This window comes from Pogona vitticeps, chromosome 1, assembly GCF_051106095.1.
Source record: "Pogona vitticeps strain Pit_001003342236 chromosome 1, PviZW2.1, whole genome shotgun sequence".
Taxonomy (NCBI): Eukaryota; Metazoa; Chordata; class Lepidosauria; order Squamata; family Agamidae; genus Pogona; species Pogona vitticeps.
The window spans coordinates 2,261,402-2,281,448 of record NC_135783.1 but is presented as its reverse complement, the minus strand read 5'-3'; the positions used below and the strand labels follow the sequence as shown (position 1 = coordinate 2,281,448).

The 20,047-nt window shown below is 47.9% G+C and overlaps 1 protein-coding gene across 1 annotated transcript in view; it reads left to right on the top strand.

Annotated features, from left to right (window-relative positions):
- The window catches only part of EPHX2 (epoxide hydrolase 2), a 73,323-nt gene extending 53,648 nt beyond the window's left edge, over window positions 1-19,675 (top strand). Inside the window, exons 13-19 of the mRNA XM_072986092.2 lie at window positions 3,980-4,054; window positions 5,304-5,352; window positions 7,177-7,279; window positions 9,278-9,347; window positions 10,522-10,602; window positions 11,442-11,500; window positions 14,806-19,675. Of these exons, the coding sequence (XP_072842193.2) occupies window positions 3,980-4,054; window positions 5,304-5,352; window positions 7,177-7,279; window positions 9,278-9,347; window positions 10,522-10,602; window positions 11,442-11,500; window positions 14,806-14,890 (522 nt within the window). The 3' untranslated portion in view covers window positions 14,891-19,675. The remainder of the gene's footprint in view (window positions 1-3,979; window positions 4,055-5,303; window positions 5,353-7,176; window positions 7,280-9,277; window positions 9,348-10,521; window positions 10,603-11,441; window positions 11,501-14,805) is intronic.
- Window positions 19,676-20,047: the final 372 nt, after the last annotated feature.

The window sequence follows — 20,047 nt, the reverse complement described above, 5'->3', positions numbered from 1 at the left end:
TCAGAGCCGAGTGGTTCGGTCGACTCCGAACGATATTGGGGCTGTAAAACCGCTTCCTCCTGGCAAAGGCTGGTGTTTATTTATCTGCTGGGTTGTCGCAGATGTCAGGGGAGGCATTTGGTTTGATTTCTAAGCAAGCCTTTTAACGGGTTGTCTAAAAAGCAAGCCAACATCAAAGCCCAAGTCATTTGGGATCCAGGAATAGCGGCAAAAATTAAGAGTCGGGTCGTAGAGTTATTAGGAGCAACCAAAATGTCACAAAAGTGGTGTCGACTTTTGAGTTCTCCAGAAAGCCACAGATTCTTTTTAAAGGAGAAAGGTGGGATAAAAGTATTTTAAATCAATAAACATGTTGAAATAATAAATATTCAGTTGTTTAGATCGAGGGTCTCACGCAACCCCGCGCAGCCAGTTTTTTCCATGTGCTTTATTGCTTTTCCCCCCCTGCTTTATTGCCTGAGGTTGCAGCTCTGAGACAGGCAGCAGAATTGAAAAACGGCTGTCTGTCTCACCCGGACTGATCATCAAACGGGGAAGAGGGGAAGTCAAAAGTAGTCCTAACATCTGGGCAGATCTGGTGCCCATTCAATGTGAACCTAGAGTAATTCCCGAGATAAAGCTTGTTTGGTTTTTTTTTTTAAAATTATTGAAGAGACTTCCCCCCCCCCTTTCCCTACTAAAAATTAAGAGGAATTCAGTAGATATCTCACCCTCCGTGAAGAAAAAAGAGTTGCCTGTGGCAGGGTTAGGGTTAAACGGAAGGCCCGTAGCCTCCAAGCACATCTAGGGGAACAGCATGGGGTGCATGCTCAGGTCTTGCCAAGGATGCTGGACTTCTTGAGGCTTGAACTTTCGAGCCAGGAGGTGGACCCTGGTGGAACTGGGTGGGAGGAGTCCAAAGATCAGCGAAGGAAGAGGAGGAGGGCACCTGGCCACTGCTTGTGGCTTAACTCCAGTGGGAGTTAAACTGCAGCTCTGCAGTGAAGACTCTGCTCAGAACCAGAGTTTTATCCTGATGGTCTCAGGTAGCCGGCTCAAGATTTCAAGATTAGCTCTCTCTCTTTCTGTCTCTCTCTGTCCTGCATAATTAAATTATAAATGAACCAGAGAGTGCTTTACGCACTACGGGAGCATTTGCTTTGCTCTGCTCCTCGGAGAATAGGGTAGGACAGCTGAAAGCGTGGCCAAGACAGAGCTGGGACTCTCCTGGCTGTGGGATTCTGGAAGTTGTATCCAAGAGAGATGCTTTTCCAAAATGTTGGGCAGGGCGAGAAGCACCCAGCACATGGCCGGGGTCCAAATGCCTTGGCCTCTGGCCCCCGCCCCCCGAGGCTTTGCTGGCTGCCCTGGACATTCAGTGAAGGGATGTTAAAACCTTCTGCCATTAGCTCAGAACCTGAATATGTCCCAGCCTAGACCCTGCTTTTCAAGAGTGCCACTTGTAGGTTGTGTTTTTGGGGGTGGAGGGTGGGAGAAGATTAAAATCCCATATATAGGTAAAAAGGTAAAGGTTCCCCTTGATATTTTAGTCCAGTCGTGTCTGACTCTAGGGCATGGTGCTCATCCCTGTCTCCAAGCTGTAGAGACGGTGTTTGTCCGTAGATCGTTTTTCCGTGGTCGCATGGCCAGCGCGAATAGACACAGAATGCAGTGACCTTCCCACCAAGTTGGTCCCTGTTTATCGACTCGCATTTTTACATGTTTTCAAACAGCTAGGTTGGCAGGAGCTGGGACAAGCGACAGATGCTCACTCCGTCGCGGGGATTCGATCTTACGACGACTGGTCTTCTGACCTTGCAGCACAGGGGCTTCTGCGGTTTAACCGGCAGCACTACCGTATTATTCACAATTAGGTGACGGGAGGGACCAGTGTGTTGCAAGAGCGCTGGTTGCCGTTACTTCTTGCAGAACACAGGAAAGATGTAATCACATTAACCGTACATCAGATGCTGGCTTATTCCATAAAGGGTGTCCTTCCCTTTTTACTGACATTTAAAAAAAAACGTTTTTAAACAAAACAAATCAAAATGTAGACAGTTATACAAGGTTTTTGCTGAGGTCGGGGAGAGAAATGGAGCATGGCACAAGCATGGGGGGTGGTGGTTCTCCCCTCCCCAGCCCAAATTTGTATTATTTCCAGCCCTGGTGTGAAGAGAGGGGGCAGATGTGTTTCTCGAAAAGATTGCGGGGCAGGGGTGCAAGGCATGCGCTCCAGGGAGTGGTGAAATGGGGAGAGGGCACTTCTCTGCCTAACAGACAAGGTGGCCAGGAATCGGAGAGCACGCCTTTCAGGGTTTCTTTATGGAGACATTTACGTCTCTGGAAATGCACATTTTCCTCCTTTTGTTTCCTTGTTTCCTTGGCCCTTCCAACAAAAGGCAATCAACAGAGCATTTTAATTGCCGGAAGGCAAACGGGGGGGGGGGGGGGCTTGATGTTTTCTTCAGGTGGCAGCTGTGCAAAATCTCCGGCCGGCAGGGGGCAGGGGCGAGATTCCTTTTGCGGATCGGGGCCAGTAGCCCCAGCCATGCTTTTTCTGGGGCTGCAGGTGGAGAGAAAGGGGAGGTTAATGGGCAGCATCGGGGCTTTTTTTCGAAACTGGAAAATGCACATCCTCCCTTCCGCATCCGATCCGAGCCTGCGATTGGTTTTACTCTTTTGTTGCTGGTGGACTCTTAAATCTGTCTTCCTCCCGAGGTGACTCCCAAGTTAAAACGGGGCCTCTTGCTGGAAAGGAAGGTGGGCTGATGCAGAGGGATAGTGCCAGAGTGAATTGGGTAGGAGAGACCCGGTGGAGCAGGGCTCAGAATGAGTGCAGAATTTGGCCTTTGTGCTAAAGGGGCACGGCCAGTGGTGCTTTTGACCATTGTCCAAAGCACTGATCCTTCCTTCAAGGCTTTGAAGCAAAGGTGAGGCATTTCAAGCGCTGGAGCTGAGTCAGGTCCTCCAGTGGTCCCGATCTGACCTTCTGGAATTCCCCAGCTGGCCACATGCTTTGTGGCACAGTGCTTAAATTGGCAGGTATTGCAGTCAAGATTCTGCTCCCGACCTGAGTTCGATCCCCCGTGCGCTCAGATAGCCAGCTCGGGGTTGACTCCATCCTTCCAAGGTCGGTCGAACGAGTGACCCAGCTTTGCTTTGGGGTGGGATGGGTGGTGGGGTGCGGAGAGGATGTGTCGCTTGGCATCATTAAATGGTAAACCACCTAGGTAGTGCTTTAAGCGCTATGGGCCGGTATATAAGCAGGCGTGTGTTTGCTTTGGTTTATCATCCGTTATCAGAACTGGCCAACAAGAATACATAACATGGTTTCTGGCTCCCTCTATTGGCCAGTTCTCGTAAACACAACATGAAAATACGTATTTTCTAAGGTGTTGTTTTTTTTGCTTTTAATATTTTTAATATATTCAGACCGCAGATAAGGGAAACTGCAGATACTCATCCTGCAGATCGGGTGTGTGTGTCCGTCCCACTGTACCTCCTTCGTGTTCCTGTGCCATTGGAGGCCATCGGACTGACAGATGGAGGGAGAGTGGGAATATCAGAATGGGGGGGGACGAAGGGGGAACCTTCTGGTATGAAGCTGTGCTACCTGTCTTCCTAACGCCAAAGGAGGCCCGGAAGGAAAAGACAAGAAATCGGGCCTTCTCGGTGGTGGCTCCTCACCTCTGGAACAATCTACTTCCTGAGATTTCCGGGGCCCCCTCGCTGGGTAACTTTAAGAAGCAATTAAAGACATGGATGATTCGGACAGGCCTTCCCATCAAATAATTCCCTGACGCTTTTCCTTTCTTCTTTTACTGTTTCTCTCACTCTGTGTATTGCTTTATTATTTAAATTGTGTATATAATTTTAATTGTATTTTTATGATTGTTAGCTGCCTAGAGTGGTCCTGACCCGACCAGATAGGTGGGATATAAATGAAATAAAATAAATAATAAATACGGTAAATAAATTCCCTTTCCTCCCTTTTCCCCAGGGTGTTGCAGAGGCCGAACTGGAAAAAGACTTGAGCAGGACCCTGAAGCTCATGGTGCGGTCGGTCCGGAAGGAGGTCAGTTTCCGTTCGAACTATTGCAGCCCCGAGAGAAGGAAATGGTCTCTCCCTCCATCCTCCCCCCCCCCCTGTGTCCCATCAGCTGTGCCTGCGTTGGCCATGGGGACCTGAGAGGAGGGGTCTCCTATGCTGATCCTTAATGGTCGAGAAGGCACCTACAGGGAGATATGGTCCTTTAGGGAGCCTGGACCAAAGCCGTAGAGGGCTTTATAGGTAATGATCAGCACTTTGAATTGGGACCGGAAACGGGACTGGTAGCCAGTGCAGTTCTCGTAGCAGGTGCATTTTAGGCTCCCTGCCGCTGGCCCCAGTCAGTCGTCTGGCTGCAGAATTTTGCACACCGCTGAAGTTTCCGAACCGTCTTCAAAGGCCGCCCCACATAGAGCGCGTTGCAGTCATCCAAACGGGATGCAGCTAAGGCATATGTCACTGTAGCCAGATCGCCATCTCAAGGAACGGGTGCATCTGGCGCACCTGCTTTAGCTCTGCAAATGCACACCTGCCCACCGCTGAGGACTTGGGCATCCAAGGTTAGGGATGCGTCCAGGAGTAACCCCCAAGCTGCGGACCTGAGTTTTCAGGGGGTGCGTCACCCTGTTCCAGCGCAGGTAGTATCCCCATTCCCTCATCTGCCTTCTGACGGACCAGGAGGCACCTCTGTCCTCTTCTTGATCAAGTTTCAGTTTGTTTGCCCTCATCCAGCCCATGACTGAGGCCAAGCATGGTCTAGAGTCAAGACCGATTCCCTGAAATTAGGTGGAAAGGAGAGAAAGAGAGTTGGGTGTCATCCGCATACTGGGGATAGAGTAATGTTGGTGCATTCTCCAGTCCCTGCTCCATGTGACTGCAAAGGCGAAATATATTGTGCATATGTGACTTGATCTCCATAATTTTGCACAGGTTGTGAATTTCCGCTTCTTCTGGCTTTAACATTTAGACTAACCCAGCTCAGGATGGCATCTGAGGAAGTGAGCTGCAGTACACGTTAGGACCTTGTGGCCAAATAAAACTAGTTTGTTTTTTAAGGGTGCCCTGATACTCTTTGTGGTTCTGGCTTGGAAATGCTTGTGTGCTTTTAATTCTTGAGTGCCCACCCAGGGAGGATGGTGGGGCAACCAGCACGCCGTGGCCAGCTGGTCACTGGCCTTGGTGGATGGAGGTCATGTGGCTCCGTGGTCCACTTCCCTCTTCATTAGGGGTCTAATTGTGAATCCTGACCAAGTCACTCACAAGGCTTTCCTTACAGGATCGGATAGAGGGAGCTTCGCTGGACGTCTCCAGTGTGAGGGCACGAGGTAAGGAACCCCCACAGAAGGAGGGGAACAGTTATATATATTTTTTTAAGAAATAAAAAAAGGAAGTGAAAGCAAAAAGCAAAGCCTGTGGCTTAAAGGATAAACCACCCCACAGCACTTAAAGCGCTCTCCAGGCGGTTTACAGTTTAAATTAGGCCGTTGAAGCATTGCACAGATGTTTTTCCGAGTCCCAAGTTTTCAGCATCTCGTCCAAATTTTGATTCTTTGGTACCAAATCTGAGTCCCGATTTAAAAATAGCCTTTTTCCCTAGGAAAAAAAGGGGAAGGGCGGGCGGGTTCCAAAACGCAAATTGAATCCAAATCGCTGAAAAAAAATCCTGTGTCTGAGTCAAGTCACTGGTGCGAATTAAGTCCAACTCGATAGCAAATCGAGTCTCCGTTCCTGGCACATTGTCCCTCCCTGCCTGCCCTCAAGCTGGCTACTCGATTTACTGACCTCTGAAGGATGAAAGGCTGAGGCACCTTGAGCTACCTGGGGAGTGAACCTGGGCAGAGCAGAGTTTGGACTGCAGTACTGCAGTTTAACCGCTGTGCCACGAGACTTACAGATGCCACTCTGCGTGGCCTGTTAATAAAAGCGTAGAGCAATGCTGGGCCATATTTTTCATTAGGACTGGTAAAAAGTTACAAAAGTGGTTTGGGGAGCTCTTTTTGAGCTCACCCAGAACAGTATCAGACACAAGAGCATGAGGGAAGATAACACAAACGGAAGAGGGGCTTTCTTAACTGCTGAAAGTATGCGATGGTTGAGGCTGAAGCTTTTTTCTCTCCTTATGTAGCGGGCAAGCCAGCTTGCTTTGCTCTGTGATGGGGTTTAGGAGTTAAAACACGGGCTGTGTTTGCCAGTTAGATCGTTCAGGACGTTTGGGCCCTGAATCTCCGTGTCAAACTATCCATGTGTAGCATTCAGGTTTGGACTGTGGGTCGTTTCTCTCTATCCCTCGGTACCTTTGCAATGTCTTTCCGAATATCATTGCCTCCGCTTCCCATTTCCTGCTTAGACTGGGGTGGGTAGAGTCCAGTCCCTCGGATGCTAAATGCAGTCCCATAGTCCTGGAGGTTCTTAGCAACCCCTATGCCCCCAACATTCCTTGGTTTTTTTTAAAAGGAAAAAAAAGAGACCCAGAAACTTCATCTGGTGTTCCATAAGGATAACGGATGGATTTTTGCTACCCCCCCCCCTGGTTTTTTGACCACTAGAGCCTCATGGTGCCATGGGTTAAACTGCAGGAGCTGGGACAAGCGACGGAGCTCCCTCCGCCGCCGTGGATTCGAACTTCCAACGACTGGTCTTCCGACCTTGCAGCACAGAGGCTTCTGCGGTTTAACACACAGCACCACCACGTCCTCTTTCTTTTTTCCTACTCCAAAGTAAACTGGAACCTGATGACAGGCCAGGCCAGGCCATACTGCTAAGAATGTAGTGAGAGTTGACCTTCAAAACGGGACGTCTTCTCCCGTCTTCTCCAAGGAGCCTGAAATGCTGTTTTTTATTGTGCCAGGACAATATTCTTTTGCCCTGCAGTCTCTGCACCTCTGCTTTTGTGGCATGTGAATTATTATTCAGTTATTCAGAGTGAGAGAGGAAACGTTTTGCACGGAGCACGGAACGGACAGCCTGCGAACGCATGGAAGCGGAGGGCGCGAAGCACAGGAGGCCTCTTGATGGGACACACGGGAGCCTTGGTTCTGGGGAAATGGCTGCGGGCAGACCTTTGGGGGGGGGATCAGGCTGTTTGCCGGCCATGGCGAGAGCAGCCGCGTCGCTTTGCTGACTGGTCTTCTTTCCTTCTTGCCCTGCAGGTGGGCTGTTGGTGGGCCTTCCCGAAGACCCTCCCCACAGTTCTCTCCTGCCGGAGCCGGTGCTTCAATATTACGTCCAGCAGTTCAAGAAATCTGGATTGAGGTAAAGGCAGGGTGGCGGTGGGGGTGGCGATGGGGGAAGCCAAAAGGACCTGGAACAGTTCACCCATTTCTGCCACCCGCATTAGGGTGGCACTAGAGAGGAGCACAGACCTCGGTTTGGAGGTTCATGTCCGTTCATGCCGGTGGTGCACATCTTCTCCTGCCTCCCTGGCTGAACCCCTTCCCCCCCCCCCCCCGTGCTCCTGCCGGGGTCTGGTTGAACAAACAGTTGAAGAGGACGAGAAGAGGAGCACGTGTGCACGCCGGCGGGGGAGTGGGGTCCTTGGCTGGGGAGACGGGGAAAGGAAACACGTGGCACGAACCTCTGAACCGAGGGGGGCATGGCCCTCGCTCGTTGGGTGCACGTTTCTCCGGAGGGGGTGCAGTCTGCAAAACAAGGATGAGCGAACGGGCCAACATCCCTGCCGGCAGCTGCGGTGGAGGGGCCCATAGTTGGAAAGTGAGGGGAAGCCCACGCGTGGAAGGCGGCGCTCCTTGTGGCAGCTTCTGGAGACAGAAGGCCACAGAAGAGAGCCCTTTATCCCCAATGTTTTGGCTTTTGGGGGGGGGACCTCAGACTGGAGACGACGGGGTTGGAAAGAAAGAGAAATGGGGGGAGGGAGAGAAAGAAAAATATGCGTTGGCTCCGCCATGCTTCTAGTCTTGAAAGCGCTTCTCGCAGGCCTCTAAGCGTGCCCCCTTGTAAGAAGAGATGATTCCTTAAGAGATGAGATCTGTGCGATGATCACAGCGGGAGCTTTTCTCACCTCTCGTTCACAACCACTCTTGCTGGGCTTTGTCGTGTGTCGTTAAGGACAAGCCTGGGTTTCCTTGGAAGTCTCATTTTGGAGACTGGAAAGTCTGCCTGACTCGTGTCTTTAGAACACGAGTGAGCTTTCAACTGTGGGTCCTCGGCCACGTGCGCTTTGGCGTCTTCTCCGTCCAGAGATGGACTGGTCTGGCCCTGGAGAGTGGAGCAAAAGCTTCTCAGAGGAGCATCTTCTCTCCACAATTTTGGCTGGGGGGTGGGGTGGGGGATGGAGGGTCCTCTCCGTGCCCCCTTCTAGCAGCCTTTTGTTTTCCCCCTTGGAGAGAAGGAAAGTCTCCTGGGACTTCTGCCGTCCCGTAGCAGCCTTCCCAGATGATCAAGAGATCAAGCAGGAGGAGGCCAGAAGCGGTCAGGAAGCTCCCTCCCTGCCCCCCCCCCGAAATTCAGGTGGCGGACCCTCCCATTTTACAGCCCACAAATGGAACAGTGGGATTGGATCCCTGTGGCTCAGTGTGCGCAGATCTTATGGTCCATTCCCCAGGGAAGGATGTTTCTTGGGAGAACAGGACTTGAGGACACAGTAGACAGGTTTAATTTTAATTTCTGGAGTGCCTACAGCTCCCAGAGGTTGCTGCGCTGGCTGTGGGATTCTGGGAGTGGTAGTCCAGCTTCGAACCTAGAAAGCCCTGATCAGCTTGAGCCCAACAGACTGTGTCTCTCACTTTATGAGCCTGCCTGAGAATTAAAATCAGGTAGGCTTGGTGGGGCGACTGGAGATGGGCCTTCTCTGTGGTTGCTCCTTTGGACTGTGGAACTCCCTCCCACTGGAGGCCAGCCTGTCCCCCATCTTGGCTGTCCTTCCGCCAGCAGGCGAAGAAGACCGTTCTCTTCATGTTGGCTTTCCCTCAATGACCAGCTGCCTGAGAGAGGGTTTTCTTAAATGGGCAGTTGTGCTCTGTTGTTTTTAAAATGTATTTTCGGTATTGATTTGACTTGCCGTCTTTAATAAAATGCTTCCTTAATTTTTAAATATTTTGTATGTCTACTCTTTTTAGCTCATAAATGTTGTTTTTTAACGGCCTTGGGTCCTTTGTGAGGAGAAAGGCGAGGTAAAAGGTTTGAGATAAAACGAATAGAAATAAAAGGCATACCGTTCGCATCGCTGGCACAAACATTGGCGTCCAGAGAAGGTCTGGTCCACTCAATTCTTTCTCGTTGCACATCTTTCAGGGGCCCCCTGAACTGGTACCGAAACATGCAGGCCAACTGGGACTGGAATGCCACTGCCCAGGGCAGAAAGGTAAGAGCAGGGAAAGAGACATGCGGTGTTCCCTCCGGCCAGCCCCTTTCTCTGAGACTCCTCCCTGAACAGGCTTTTTGCACTATTCTGAGAGCTGAAGTCCAAAAAAATTACCTTATTGGGGGCAGATTCTTTGTTGTTGTTTAGTCGTTAAGTCATGTCCGACTCTTCTTCATGACCGCACAGACCAGAGCACGCCAGGCCCTCCTGTCTTCCACCGCCTCCCAGAGTTTGGTCAAATTCATGTTGTTCACTTCAATGACACTGTCCAGCCATCTCATCCTCTGTCGTCCCCTTCTCCTCTTGCCGTCACTCTTTCCCAACATCAGGGTCTTTTCCAAGGAGTCTTCTCTTCTCATGAGATGGCCAAAGTATTGGAGCCTCAGCTTCAGGATCCGTCCTTCCAGTTAGCAATCAGGGTTGATTTCCTTCAGGATGGATAAGTTTGTTCTCCTTACAGTCCTGGGAACTCTCAAGAGTCTCCTCCAGCAGGTTCTAGGAGTTGTGAAAAAAATGCAAAAAAAAAAAAAAAAGGACTTCTCAAACCTCTCAAACAGTTGCTTCAAAACTGTTTTAAGGCATTCTGAACTCCCCCCCCCAGTCTAACCCTTCCTCCACCTTGTGCCTCTTGGGGTGTTTGCACACGCCCCACCACGGAGTGTAGCACTTTGTGGCTCTGGTCCCTGGGTTGTTGACCCCCCCCCAAAAAAAAAAAAACTTATTCTGTGGGACGTCTTTCAGTCATTCCGACAAAACTTCCATCTGTCATGGCACGTATAGCTGCTTCTCTAACGTGGTCCTCCTTTCCAGTCTAACTGCCCAGGCTCTTCTCCTTAATTCTGGTGGTTCTCTCTCTGTTGGGAGAGATGATGTCCTGCGTAAGATTCAGCCTCCGCCCAGGGACTCCCTTAGCCCTGCCCCATACCTTCTGCACCTCTTACCAACCTAATGGGGGCACCTTAGGTGTTAGTTGTCCAGCTCAGTGGTTCTCAAACGGGGGTCTCTGGATGTTTTTGCCGTTCCCAGAAGCCTTCTCACCCCTTGCTATGGTGGCCGGGATTTCTGGGAGTTGCAGCCCCAAAACATCTGGGGATCCAAGTGTGAGACCCCCCCTGATCTGGCCAATGCAGGACCTCCTATGTCTTCATCTGTTCTTGCCTCTCTAAATCCACAGATCCGAGTCCCTGCCCTCATGGTTACTGCTGGAAAGGACAAGGTCCTGACTCCAGATATGAGCAAACGCATGGAGGAATGGGTGAGTAATGCCTGCCGACCATCTGGGAAACAGACCGCTACGCCTTGCCCACAGGGAAAGGAAGTCTGTGGGGCCAGGCTCTTTCTCTGAAATATAGTAGAACCCGTCCGTATCCACGGGATTGGAAGGCAGTGTCTCTTATTCATGTTCTGACAATATTAAAAATATTAAAAGGAAAAGAACACTAAAAACAGAAAATCACAAATAAAGAATGTAGTCCAATTCTTTAAAATACACATTTGCCCAAATCAGTGTTGAAAAGCCCCATGCCAGTTAATGTCTCCTTCGCGCATGTCCCAAGCAGAATTCCATAATAGCAGCTCTCTTCTGTGGTGGCTCCGGAGTCATGGGGGGGAGCTGGTCTCCCACCCCCTCGTGCTGCTGTGCCTTCTTCATGCAGAAGAGCGTTGAGTCTTCAGAGGATAGATTTCTGCATAGATTGGAGGCTCTCCCTGTAACCAAGAACATGCACACATGCATGCACGCACGCACGCACACATACATGCATACATGCATACATCTCATTATTTTCTGTGTCCTTTACAAGTTTGCTTTGGTACTTTCTGCTACAAGCAAACTGGCCAGATGGCTCAAAAAAAGCAAAAGCTGTTTCTCGGGATTTCTAAGAGGCTTGAGAGTGAAAGAGTACCACGGAATTAGCGCCACAAGAAGAGAGGATGCCTCTCAGAATTTCCTACGTTGCTGGCACAGAATCTGGGACTTTGCTCCAGAGCTGTGTTCGGATGATGCCTGTCTCACGTTCTGGTGGGTGGGCACCTATGGGTTGGCAGGTAAAGGAACATTGAGGCATAATCCATTTGTTTATTTCCCCTTCCTAGATTCCAGATCTGAGTCGTGGGCATATTGAGCACTGTGGACACTTCACACAGATGGACAGGTAACCGGGGTTAAGGGCTTGGCTCGTAGTATTACAAAGAAGAATTTATGAGAAACCCCTGGATCAAGGAGCAGTCAGCAATGACATATGAAAGGGAAATTATCCAAAGAGTTTTGACACATAGGCCAGTATCCAGTCCAACATTTATATGCATAAGGAGCTCCGGTTTTAGAAGCCGCTGCAGCCACCGAATAAGGTGCTGCTTTGCGCATGGACTGCACTCCCTGGTCACAGCCCCACATGACCCTCTCCAGCTGGAGTTCCTTGCCTATAAGATGGAACAGGATATGCGCACCAAATCTAGAAAGCTTGAGCACTTTGGTCCCATAATGAGAAAAGTGCCGTTCCTTACCGTTGATTGTGAGATGTAAAATGGATGGGAAAAGAAGGGTCAGAAGGGAAAAGGAAGCACCAGAGGGAGAATCTTTCAAGCTAGTCTGGAAGCAACACAACATTGTTGAAAGTTGGCTGCATCCAAAGTCAGGTTGGCTACAACGAAGTATTTCTGGTAGGAGAGGAAGAACAGGAATTATTATTATTTATTTTATTTATATCCCGCCTATGTAATCAATTAAGACTACTCTAGGCGGAAATTGTACAGGAGGACCAGTATCCACGGTTTATTTTATCTGTGGTCTGAAAATATTAAATGAAAAAAAAAAAGAACTAGGCTATTTTCACAATGTAGTTATTAGAACTGGCCACTAAGGGGAGCCAGAGACCATACTATATAGTTGTTGTTGAAGGACACATATCATGGTCTCTGGCGCCCACTATAATGTTCTGGTAATACATCATAAAAAAATTACCTGGATTTTAAAAAATTGTTTTGCTGTGCATAGCAATCACTATTATCCGTGGTTTCACCATCCACAGGGCAGCTTGGAACCAATTCCCCATGGATAGGGGAGGTTCTACGACAGTTATTTTTGTTAAAAAATGATCAGTTTCTTCTAAAAACAAAATCTTTTACACCTGTTTTTAAAACATACACCTGCCATTTGCTCTGAGAATGGAGTAACTGAACATTCAAACGAGCCAGTAGTGAAGACTTGGTCATATGCGTTGCCCAAAGCTCTGCAAAATTTTTGTCTGTCCCTTCAAATGGGTAACTAGAGCCATTCAGACTCTTCTAGTTCCTGATTATTGACCTGACCACTGGACAAAGGTGCAGACTGGAACTTAAGACGTCTCCTGCCTTTTATACTTTTATGGTTAGATACTCTGATTGTCTCTCAGTTCTCCCCCCCCCCCCAAAAAAAAAGACACACAACCCTCTATCAGGATCAATTTGGGAATGAACAAGAGAAGGGATTTAGAATATCTCTGCAGTGAAATAAAGAAATTATTAATTCAGACATCAGGTATGAAAAAACAAAGTCCAGAATGGCTAAAAAATATTTGTTATGCTTTGCTAAAGTTACTGCTCAGCTCGAGAGAGTCCTCCGAGCACTCTTTCGTTCCCTTGAATATCAGCGTCCAAAGCAGTCTCATACCGGCTCAGATCCTTGGCCCACTGAGCCTTAATGTTTGCAGCTCTCATGGAGAGAGGGACACCCTTGCGTGGGCATGCAGGCTCAGGCAAGGAGGTCCAGAGTTTGGGCAAATCCCCGTTTCTAGGACTACCGGTGCCCATAATTCCCCCCCCCCCCCAAGCCAGCCTGCTCCTTGTGCATCCCTTCTGCCTCGGACCCTCTGAGCCCAACAGGGCTTGGGGTTTGGCCAGGCACGCTGAGATGCTCTCCAAAAAAGAAGCACCGTCAACCACATGGGGCCAGAGCGGTGCAGGGACATGCCAGGGTCGGGGGGCGGTTGCCCACAATGGTCCACTGGGGGATTCTGGGAAGGAAGGCACACCTAGGCTCTGTTTTGGTCAAAAAAGATGATTTGTTCCCTCCAGAAAATCAATGGCCTCCCCCTGCTTCCGCCCCTTTCCTGCCCAGTTGTTCATCTTGCTTTTCTTAAACTGCTGTCCTGCCGGAATGTCACAGCGGCTGTAAAACAAAAGGGGGGAAAAAAATCAAGTGGCCACTTCCCATCTCAAGGAAGGCCATTCAGTGAACTAATGGGACTGCATTTCAGCCATCTCTCCATGAAAAAAGAGGGCTGCGTTCTACTGGAGAATGAATAAATGGAGGAGGGGAGTGGCACCCCTTGTCACAGAGTAAGGAACGACACGTCTTCCCATCTCCTTTGTACGGTGGAGGTGTAAAATCTTGCCGGCTCAACGACAGCGCCATCATGTTCTGCTGAATCTATGAACAGGAGTGATGGCGAGGGACGAAACAGGGAGGAGGAGCAGCTCCTGGCTTATACAGCCTGCGGGCTGGGGAAGCGCAGGGACCGAAAGGCTAGGGCCCCGACCCATGGCTTCTTGTCCTTCAGCGCAAGGCGTGAGACAAGCATGTGTGGCCTTTCCAAGGCTTTTGCCTGCTCTTCTTGCCCGGGTTTTGGAGTGCTTGCCCACCCTGTCGGCTGGGCTGCAGGTGGAGGCACAGAAGCGTCAAGCTTGGCTGCAGGAAGGGAAGCCGCCTCTGCCTGTGTGCCCACCTGTCAGCTGGGCAATGGTGGCAGGCCCAGGGAGAGATGCCACCAGGGTAGGATGTGGGTGGGCAGCAGAGGAGCAGGAAAAGGGAGGTCCCCTCCCAGGGACAAAACCAGAATAATGAACCACAGACCATCACAAACCACTGGTTTTCGGGTTCCTGCCCATCTCTAACCATGAACCGTTGAAGAGACAGGCAAGTGAGAGCCGTCAAGGGCCAAGAGGAAGCAGAGGAATAATCACAACGTTTTCCTGCTTGCCAATGAGACTGAATGGAAGCTGTTCATGTAAACCAAGGAACCTTAGGTGACCCGGTGCGTGTGTGTGCCTGCGTGCTGCTGTATCTTTGGCTGATACCCGTTTCAGGTCAGGGGACCGGGATCTCTAAGGAGGCAAGAGCATCCCTGAGTCACTCTGGAAAATCTTGAGTCTCTCGACCTGGATTGCAGGGGAAGCCAGAGCGTGTGGAGGGCCCGTTTGGGTTGACACCCTCTGAGCCCATCCAGACTTGACTCAGAGGTTTGACAGGTGGAGATTCTGTGTCAAAAGGGGCAGCCGGCCAAGTTCAGAGAGCCCACGGTCAGCCCTGTGGAACTCACTGAAGAAAGGGCGCTCAGGAGGAGTCACAGAAGGTGGACTTCCATGGTCCTGAGTCCGCTTCCGTGCCCATTGGGTTCCTCCAAGCAGTGGGTCCCAGGCTTGACCTTTGGGGGCCCACCTCAAAAGACCCACCTAACCCAACAAGGCGCTTCTCTTGCAGGCCGGCGGCTCTGAACAAGATCCTCATCGAGTGGCTGGAGAAGGTCCACAAGAACGGCTCACGGCAAACCGCCGCCAAGCTCTAAGCGGGGCTTCGAGGCTTTTCCCAGTTGGGTCACCAGCGGCTGGTTTCGAGGTGGACAAGAATTGAGTCTGGGGATCCTCTCAACCCTTTGGCGAATGGGGGGCATCAACTTATCGGCAATGCAGAAAGGTCTGATGAATTAGAAGGGGATCGGTTGTTAGCAAAAGAATTGGACTAAAAAAAATCATGTTTTAATTGTCCAAAGGGAGAATTCTGAACACCTGCACACACAGGATAAGGCTTCTCTCCCCTTTGTTCTTAACAAGTGAAAGAAGAAAAGCAAAGGGTGCTGCTTCTATACTGCCCCATAGCGCTTAAAGCACTCCCTGGGCAGTTTACGACCAGATAGGCAGGATATAAAGAGAATAAATAAATATAAATAAATAAATAAAATTTACTAGTTGTGCAGGCTACAAATTGCCCCACCCCCAATGAGTTGGATATTCGATTTACTGATCTCGGAAGGACAGAAGGTTGAGTGAACCTTTATGCCGGCTACCTGGGATTGAACCCTGGGTTGTGAGCAGAGTCTTGGCTGCAGGACTGCAGTTTAACCACTGCGCCACGAAAAAATAATTTTAAAAGAGATCAAGAACACTCATGGCAGCTCCAGTGCTTTGTTCCTGCTCTGACACCCCATGGTTTATTTTAAGGGTGGTCAGAGCTTAGCTGGAGGCTCTCTACTACTTACAAAGTGCTCACCAAGTTCAAAATGTTGTTGTTTTTAAAGAGCAATGCTTAGAAACAGGCTTTTCTGCTTCCGGGCCTTGATGGGTGCCCTGCAACATTCCCCCGTCGTTTGGTGCTGTTTTTTAAATTGTTTTACTTGGCTGATGTTGGCCATCTCCTCCTCCTGAATTTAGAAGAGGCCTTCTAGTCTAGCCCTGCTTTTTCTCTACCGTGTTTCCCTGAACATAAGACAGGGTCTTATATTAATTTTTGCTCCAAAAAAAAAACGCATTGGGGCTTATTTTCAGGGTTTTTTTTTTAATGTACAACCATCTACATTTATTCAAAGGCAGTCCTGTCCTCTTCTTCTGCTTGCTGCACAAGGGTGGAGGGCAGGGCTTCACTGAACTGGGGCTTATTTTTGGGGTAGGGCTTCTATGATGAGCATCCTGAAAAATCTTACCAGGGCTGATTTTCAGGTGAGTTCTTATTTTCGGGAAAATGGTACGATGCCAGGGCCACCGCTTAGCATCCTGATTCCATACCCCTGTAGATTAGAGGTCTGGACCATGAGGTCTCAGGGCCAAACCTTGCCCTCTGGGGGGGCTCCCCCCACCCCACCCTCTGAGGTTCTGTATCCGGCACCCACACCCTCACTCTCCCACGCAGCCATCATTCCACAGTGCCCTGGCACTTTTTTTGGGGGGTGGGGGTTCCCAGTGATAAAAGACATTAAAAGGTGCCCTTCCTTCAGGGCTCTGTTTCACGGCCACAAGAGCTTGCCGCTCAGATCCGGCATTTGTCTTGGCCCCCTCTTTTTGCCCTGCGTCTCTCCAGAATGTGGCCCCGAGAACCTCTTTGAGCTTGAAAAAGGTCCCCCAAAACTTTGCAATAAAAAGAGGACCCAATCCATTGTTTCCTTGTTCTGCTGTTCCGCGGAAACAGCGGATTACCCCGGGAAGGCTCGGCTGGCGCCGGATGCCCACGCAGGAGGGAGGGCGCTCAGGCCTTTGGCTAGCGGTTCTTTAATGTCAACGGCCGCCTCCATGGCCCTTCCTGTTCTCAGTATTGACTAGCTAAGGAGGTTCCGTCCTTTGGGGAGCCCAGGAAAGTAGGCAGACCTCAGTGCAAAAGCAGTTGTGGTTGCTTAGAGAACGCAAATGGAGAAATGCAAACTCTTTTAACGCTTTATGGGTATTTAGGGAGATTGCATCCTTCTTCAGCTTGCTCAGAATCCTAGTTTTAATTTTTAAAAAATAAAAAGCTACCGACTCTCGGGGCAGCTTGCAATTTAATTTTGCAGGTTCCGCTTTGCGTCTCTCTCCCCCCCCCCCCCCCCGAGCTGGGTACTCATTTTACCAACCTCCGAAGGAGGGTCAACCTGAATCAACCTTGAGCAAACCGAATCCATCCGGAACAAACACAGGCTGTGAGCAGAGCCTTGACTGCAGGACTGCAGTTTAACCAATGCGCGACGACACTCTTATTATCAAGTCTCTAGTCCTTAAAGTTTTGAAAATATACTTCCCCACGTGTGAATGAACTGCGGGCCAGCTCAAAACATCCAAGGCCGAACAGACAGATTTCCAAGGAACGAGAGTCAGATTTTCACGCCTTGTAGTTTTGCTTCTTCTTTATCACTGTCAAAATCGGGGCGGGGGGGGATCATGCAAAATAAGAGACGAACAAAGCCTTGATGTAGTCTTTAGATTCTGAATTTGTGTTTCTAATGTTAACATGCAACCCTGACTAATTGTGGACCCCGAGGGAAAGAAGTCTGAGGTGTCTTCCTTTTAAACTGCAAAAATTGTGCCTTCCTACTGGGGGGAAACCCTCCCTCTCTTCTCTGCTGCTAAGATGCCCATAGTACTAACAGGTGCTTGGAAGAAAAATCGCCAGATGTTTAGCTACGCTGCTGCTACTCCTGCTTTTACTTGCAGAAAATCAGTACCCAATAAACGTTTATTAAGAGAACGCTTCAGGATTTCATGTATATAAAGAGGAATTTTTTTTAAATTTAGCAATAAAAACTCACAATGATTAGCTAGAATGTGCCAAAATAGAAGATAAATAGAAGATTTTAAAAAAACATGATTGTGATGCTTAAAGATAGATAGAACAGGCAAGAGGTGTAATATAATGAAAGATAAATTGAAGGTTTTTCAGGAATTTTATCAGAAATTATATAAAGGAAACAATGTACTGAAAGAGGATATAGAAAATTATATAAATTAGAATTTAAAAACTAAATTACTGGAATGTGATGAAACTATCGGGGTTTGGGAGAATTGCTATGATCAAAATTAAAATATTACCAAAAATTAGTTTTTTATTCAGGATGATCCCAATACGATTAGAAGAGGAAGATTTTAAGTACTGGCAGGGACTAATTAATGGATTTTGTAGTCAAGGTAAAAAATCAAGAATAAATAAAAGATATTGGTATAAGGGTCAAAAATGGAGGTTTAGGTATTCCTAATATAAAAATTATTATATAGCTAATCAGCTAAGATTTATTGGAGATTTTATATACAACAAAGGAAGGTTAATTTGCTTGGATATGGAATCCTCAGAAATAAATGGGAATATTGAAAAATATTTGTTTAATGTAGTAAAAAAGAATACAATAAATCAGGTGAACAACCCTTTTTTAAGAAACATGTTAAATGTTTGGAGCAGATATAAAAAATTATGTCCTTTACTTCACCACTAAAATTAGGGACCAAAATAGAAAATTTCCCAGCAAATTTGAAGGGTTTAGCTGATTTGTTTGAGGATAAAGAAGTTGCCAGATTGAAGGATTGGATGATTAAAATGAGATTGAAGGATCAGATTATAGTTAAGCTTCAAACTAATAAACTATCATGGTATAATTACAGTGGTGCCTCACATAAGGAGCGCACCGTTGAAGGATGAATCCGCATTGCGATGCGGATTTCCCCATCGCTAATGCGAGGGCATGCTCGCATTACGATAGGGGAACAGGTGTTCGGCGGTTCCAGAATGGCCGCCGGACACCCAAAATGGCCGCCGGGACACCCAAAATGGCCGCCGGGACATGGGAAAACCAGAGAATGGTGAGTTTTGGGCCCATCTGGAACGTTCTGTTTCCCCGTTCTGCTTAACGATGTTTTCCCATAGCGAAGGTTAATCCGGAACGGATTAACCTCGCTATGCGGGGCACCACTGTATATCCAAATAGATGGTTGGACAAATGAATGGTTGAAGACTAATGGCAAATGTAGAGAATGTACTAAGTATGAACAATTTCTATCATCACAAGAAGACATGCAGAAAGATGCTTTGAGGAAGGGAGTAGTAAGCAGAATTTATAACCTAATTTTGGAACAAGAGGAAAAAGAGCCTGAAATAGAAGATTTTAAATCAATTTGGGAACATGATTTAAAGACAGAAATTAAAACAGAGGATTGGACAAAAATTTGGAAGATGAGAGTTTTAAGATTAATGTCAGTAAGAGTAAAGGGAAAAAAATTTAAATTAGTTTAAGGTGGTACATGACTCCGGTGAAATTGAATATAATAAATTGAGACTATTCTGAGGCCTGTTGGAAATGTGATGAAGAAATTGGCAGGTATTATATATGGTGGGAGTGTAAATTGATTCAGAAATTTTGGAAATTGATTTTTAAGGAAATATGTGATGTATTTGGAAAAGATATCGAACTTAATTCTAAAATTGCTTTGCTGTCAATTTTTAATAAGATAGAACTTGATTATTGCTCAGAGGAATTGATTTCTAATTTTATGACAAGTGTTAGAATATTATTAGCTAGATTCTGGAAAGATAAAAATGACATTAAATTAGAAGATTGGTATAATGAAGTATGGGACATTGCGTTAAATGATAAATTGACTACTGAACTTAAGATGAAAAAAGGGGAAATAAGTTTAAGTATTTTTTATGCTATTTGAGGTAGATTTATTGAATTTGTATTAGTGAAAGTAAAGGGGAAAGCCTCTAAGCAACAATCAATGCAATTTTGGAAAGGAGGTTGGTAATAAAAGTATTGCTCCAAAGGGCCCCCGTGGGTATGGGGGTGCACTGGGTTTTTGATTGTATTAGTAAGTATTTTGTATTCTTGTATTTGTTTTGGAAATTTTTAAAAAATAAAATAAAAATTAAAAAAAGGGGAACGCTTCTGCTGTTGGACTTTTTGCCAAATTGCAGACGGATTCTTCCCTGCTCACATCATTTCTGAACTGAGAGGACGTGGGATAGCGTGTCCCAACCCTGATGTCTTTTCAGAGCGGTGCCTCCAGCTGCAGTTCCCGTTCTTCCCCAGCCAGAAAGCTGTTCAAATTAGGCGCAAGGCGGTGGTTGTAGACCTCCGGCAACATTTTCCGTGTCTTGTTCAGTACAAACCTTCGCCCTTTGCTTTGTCATCGCAGCCGCTGGCATGAAGAAAACAGTGGCTACTTGCTAATTGTGTGAGCTAACTCTTTGCCCATTTAATGCTTGTACCTTATCA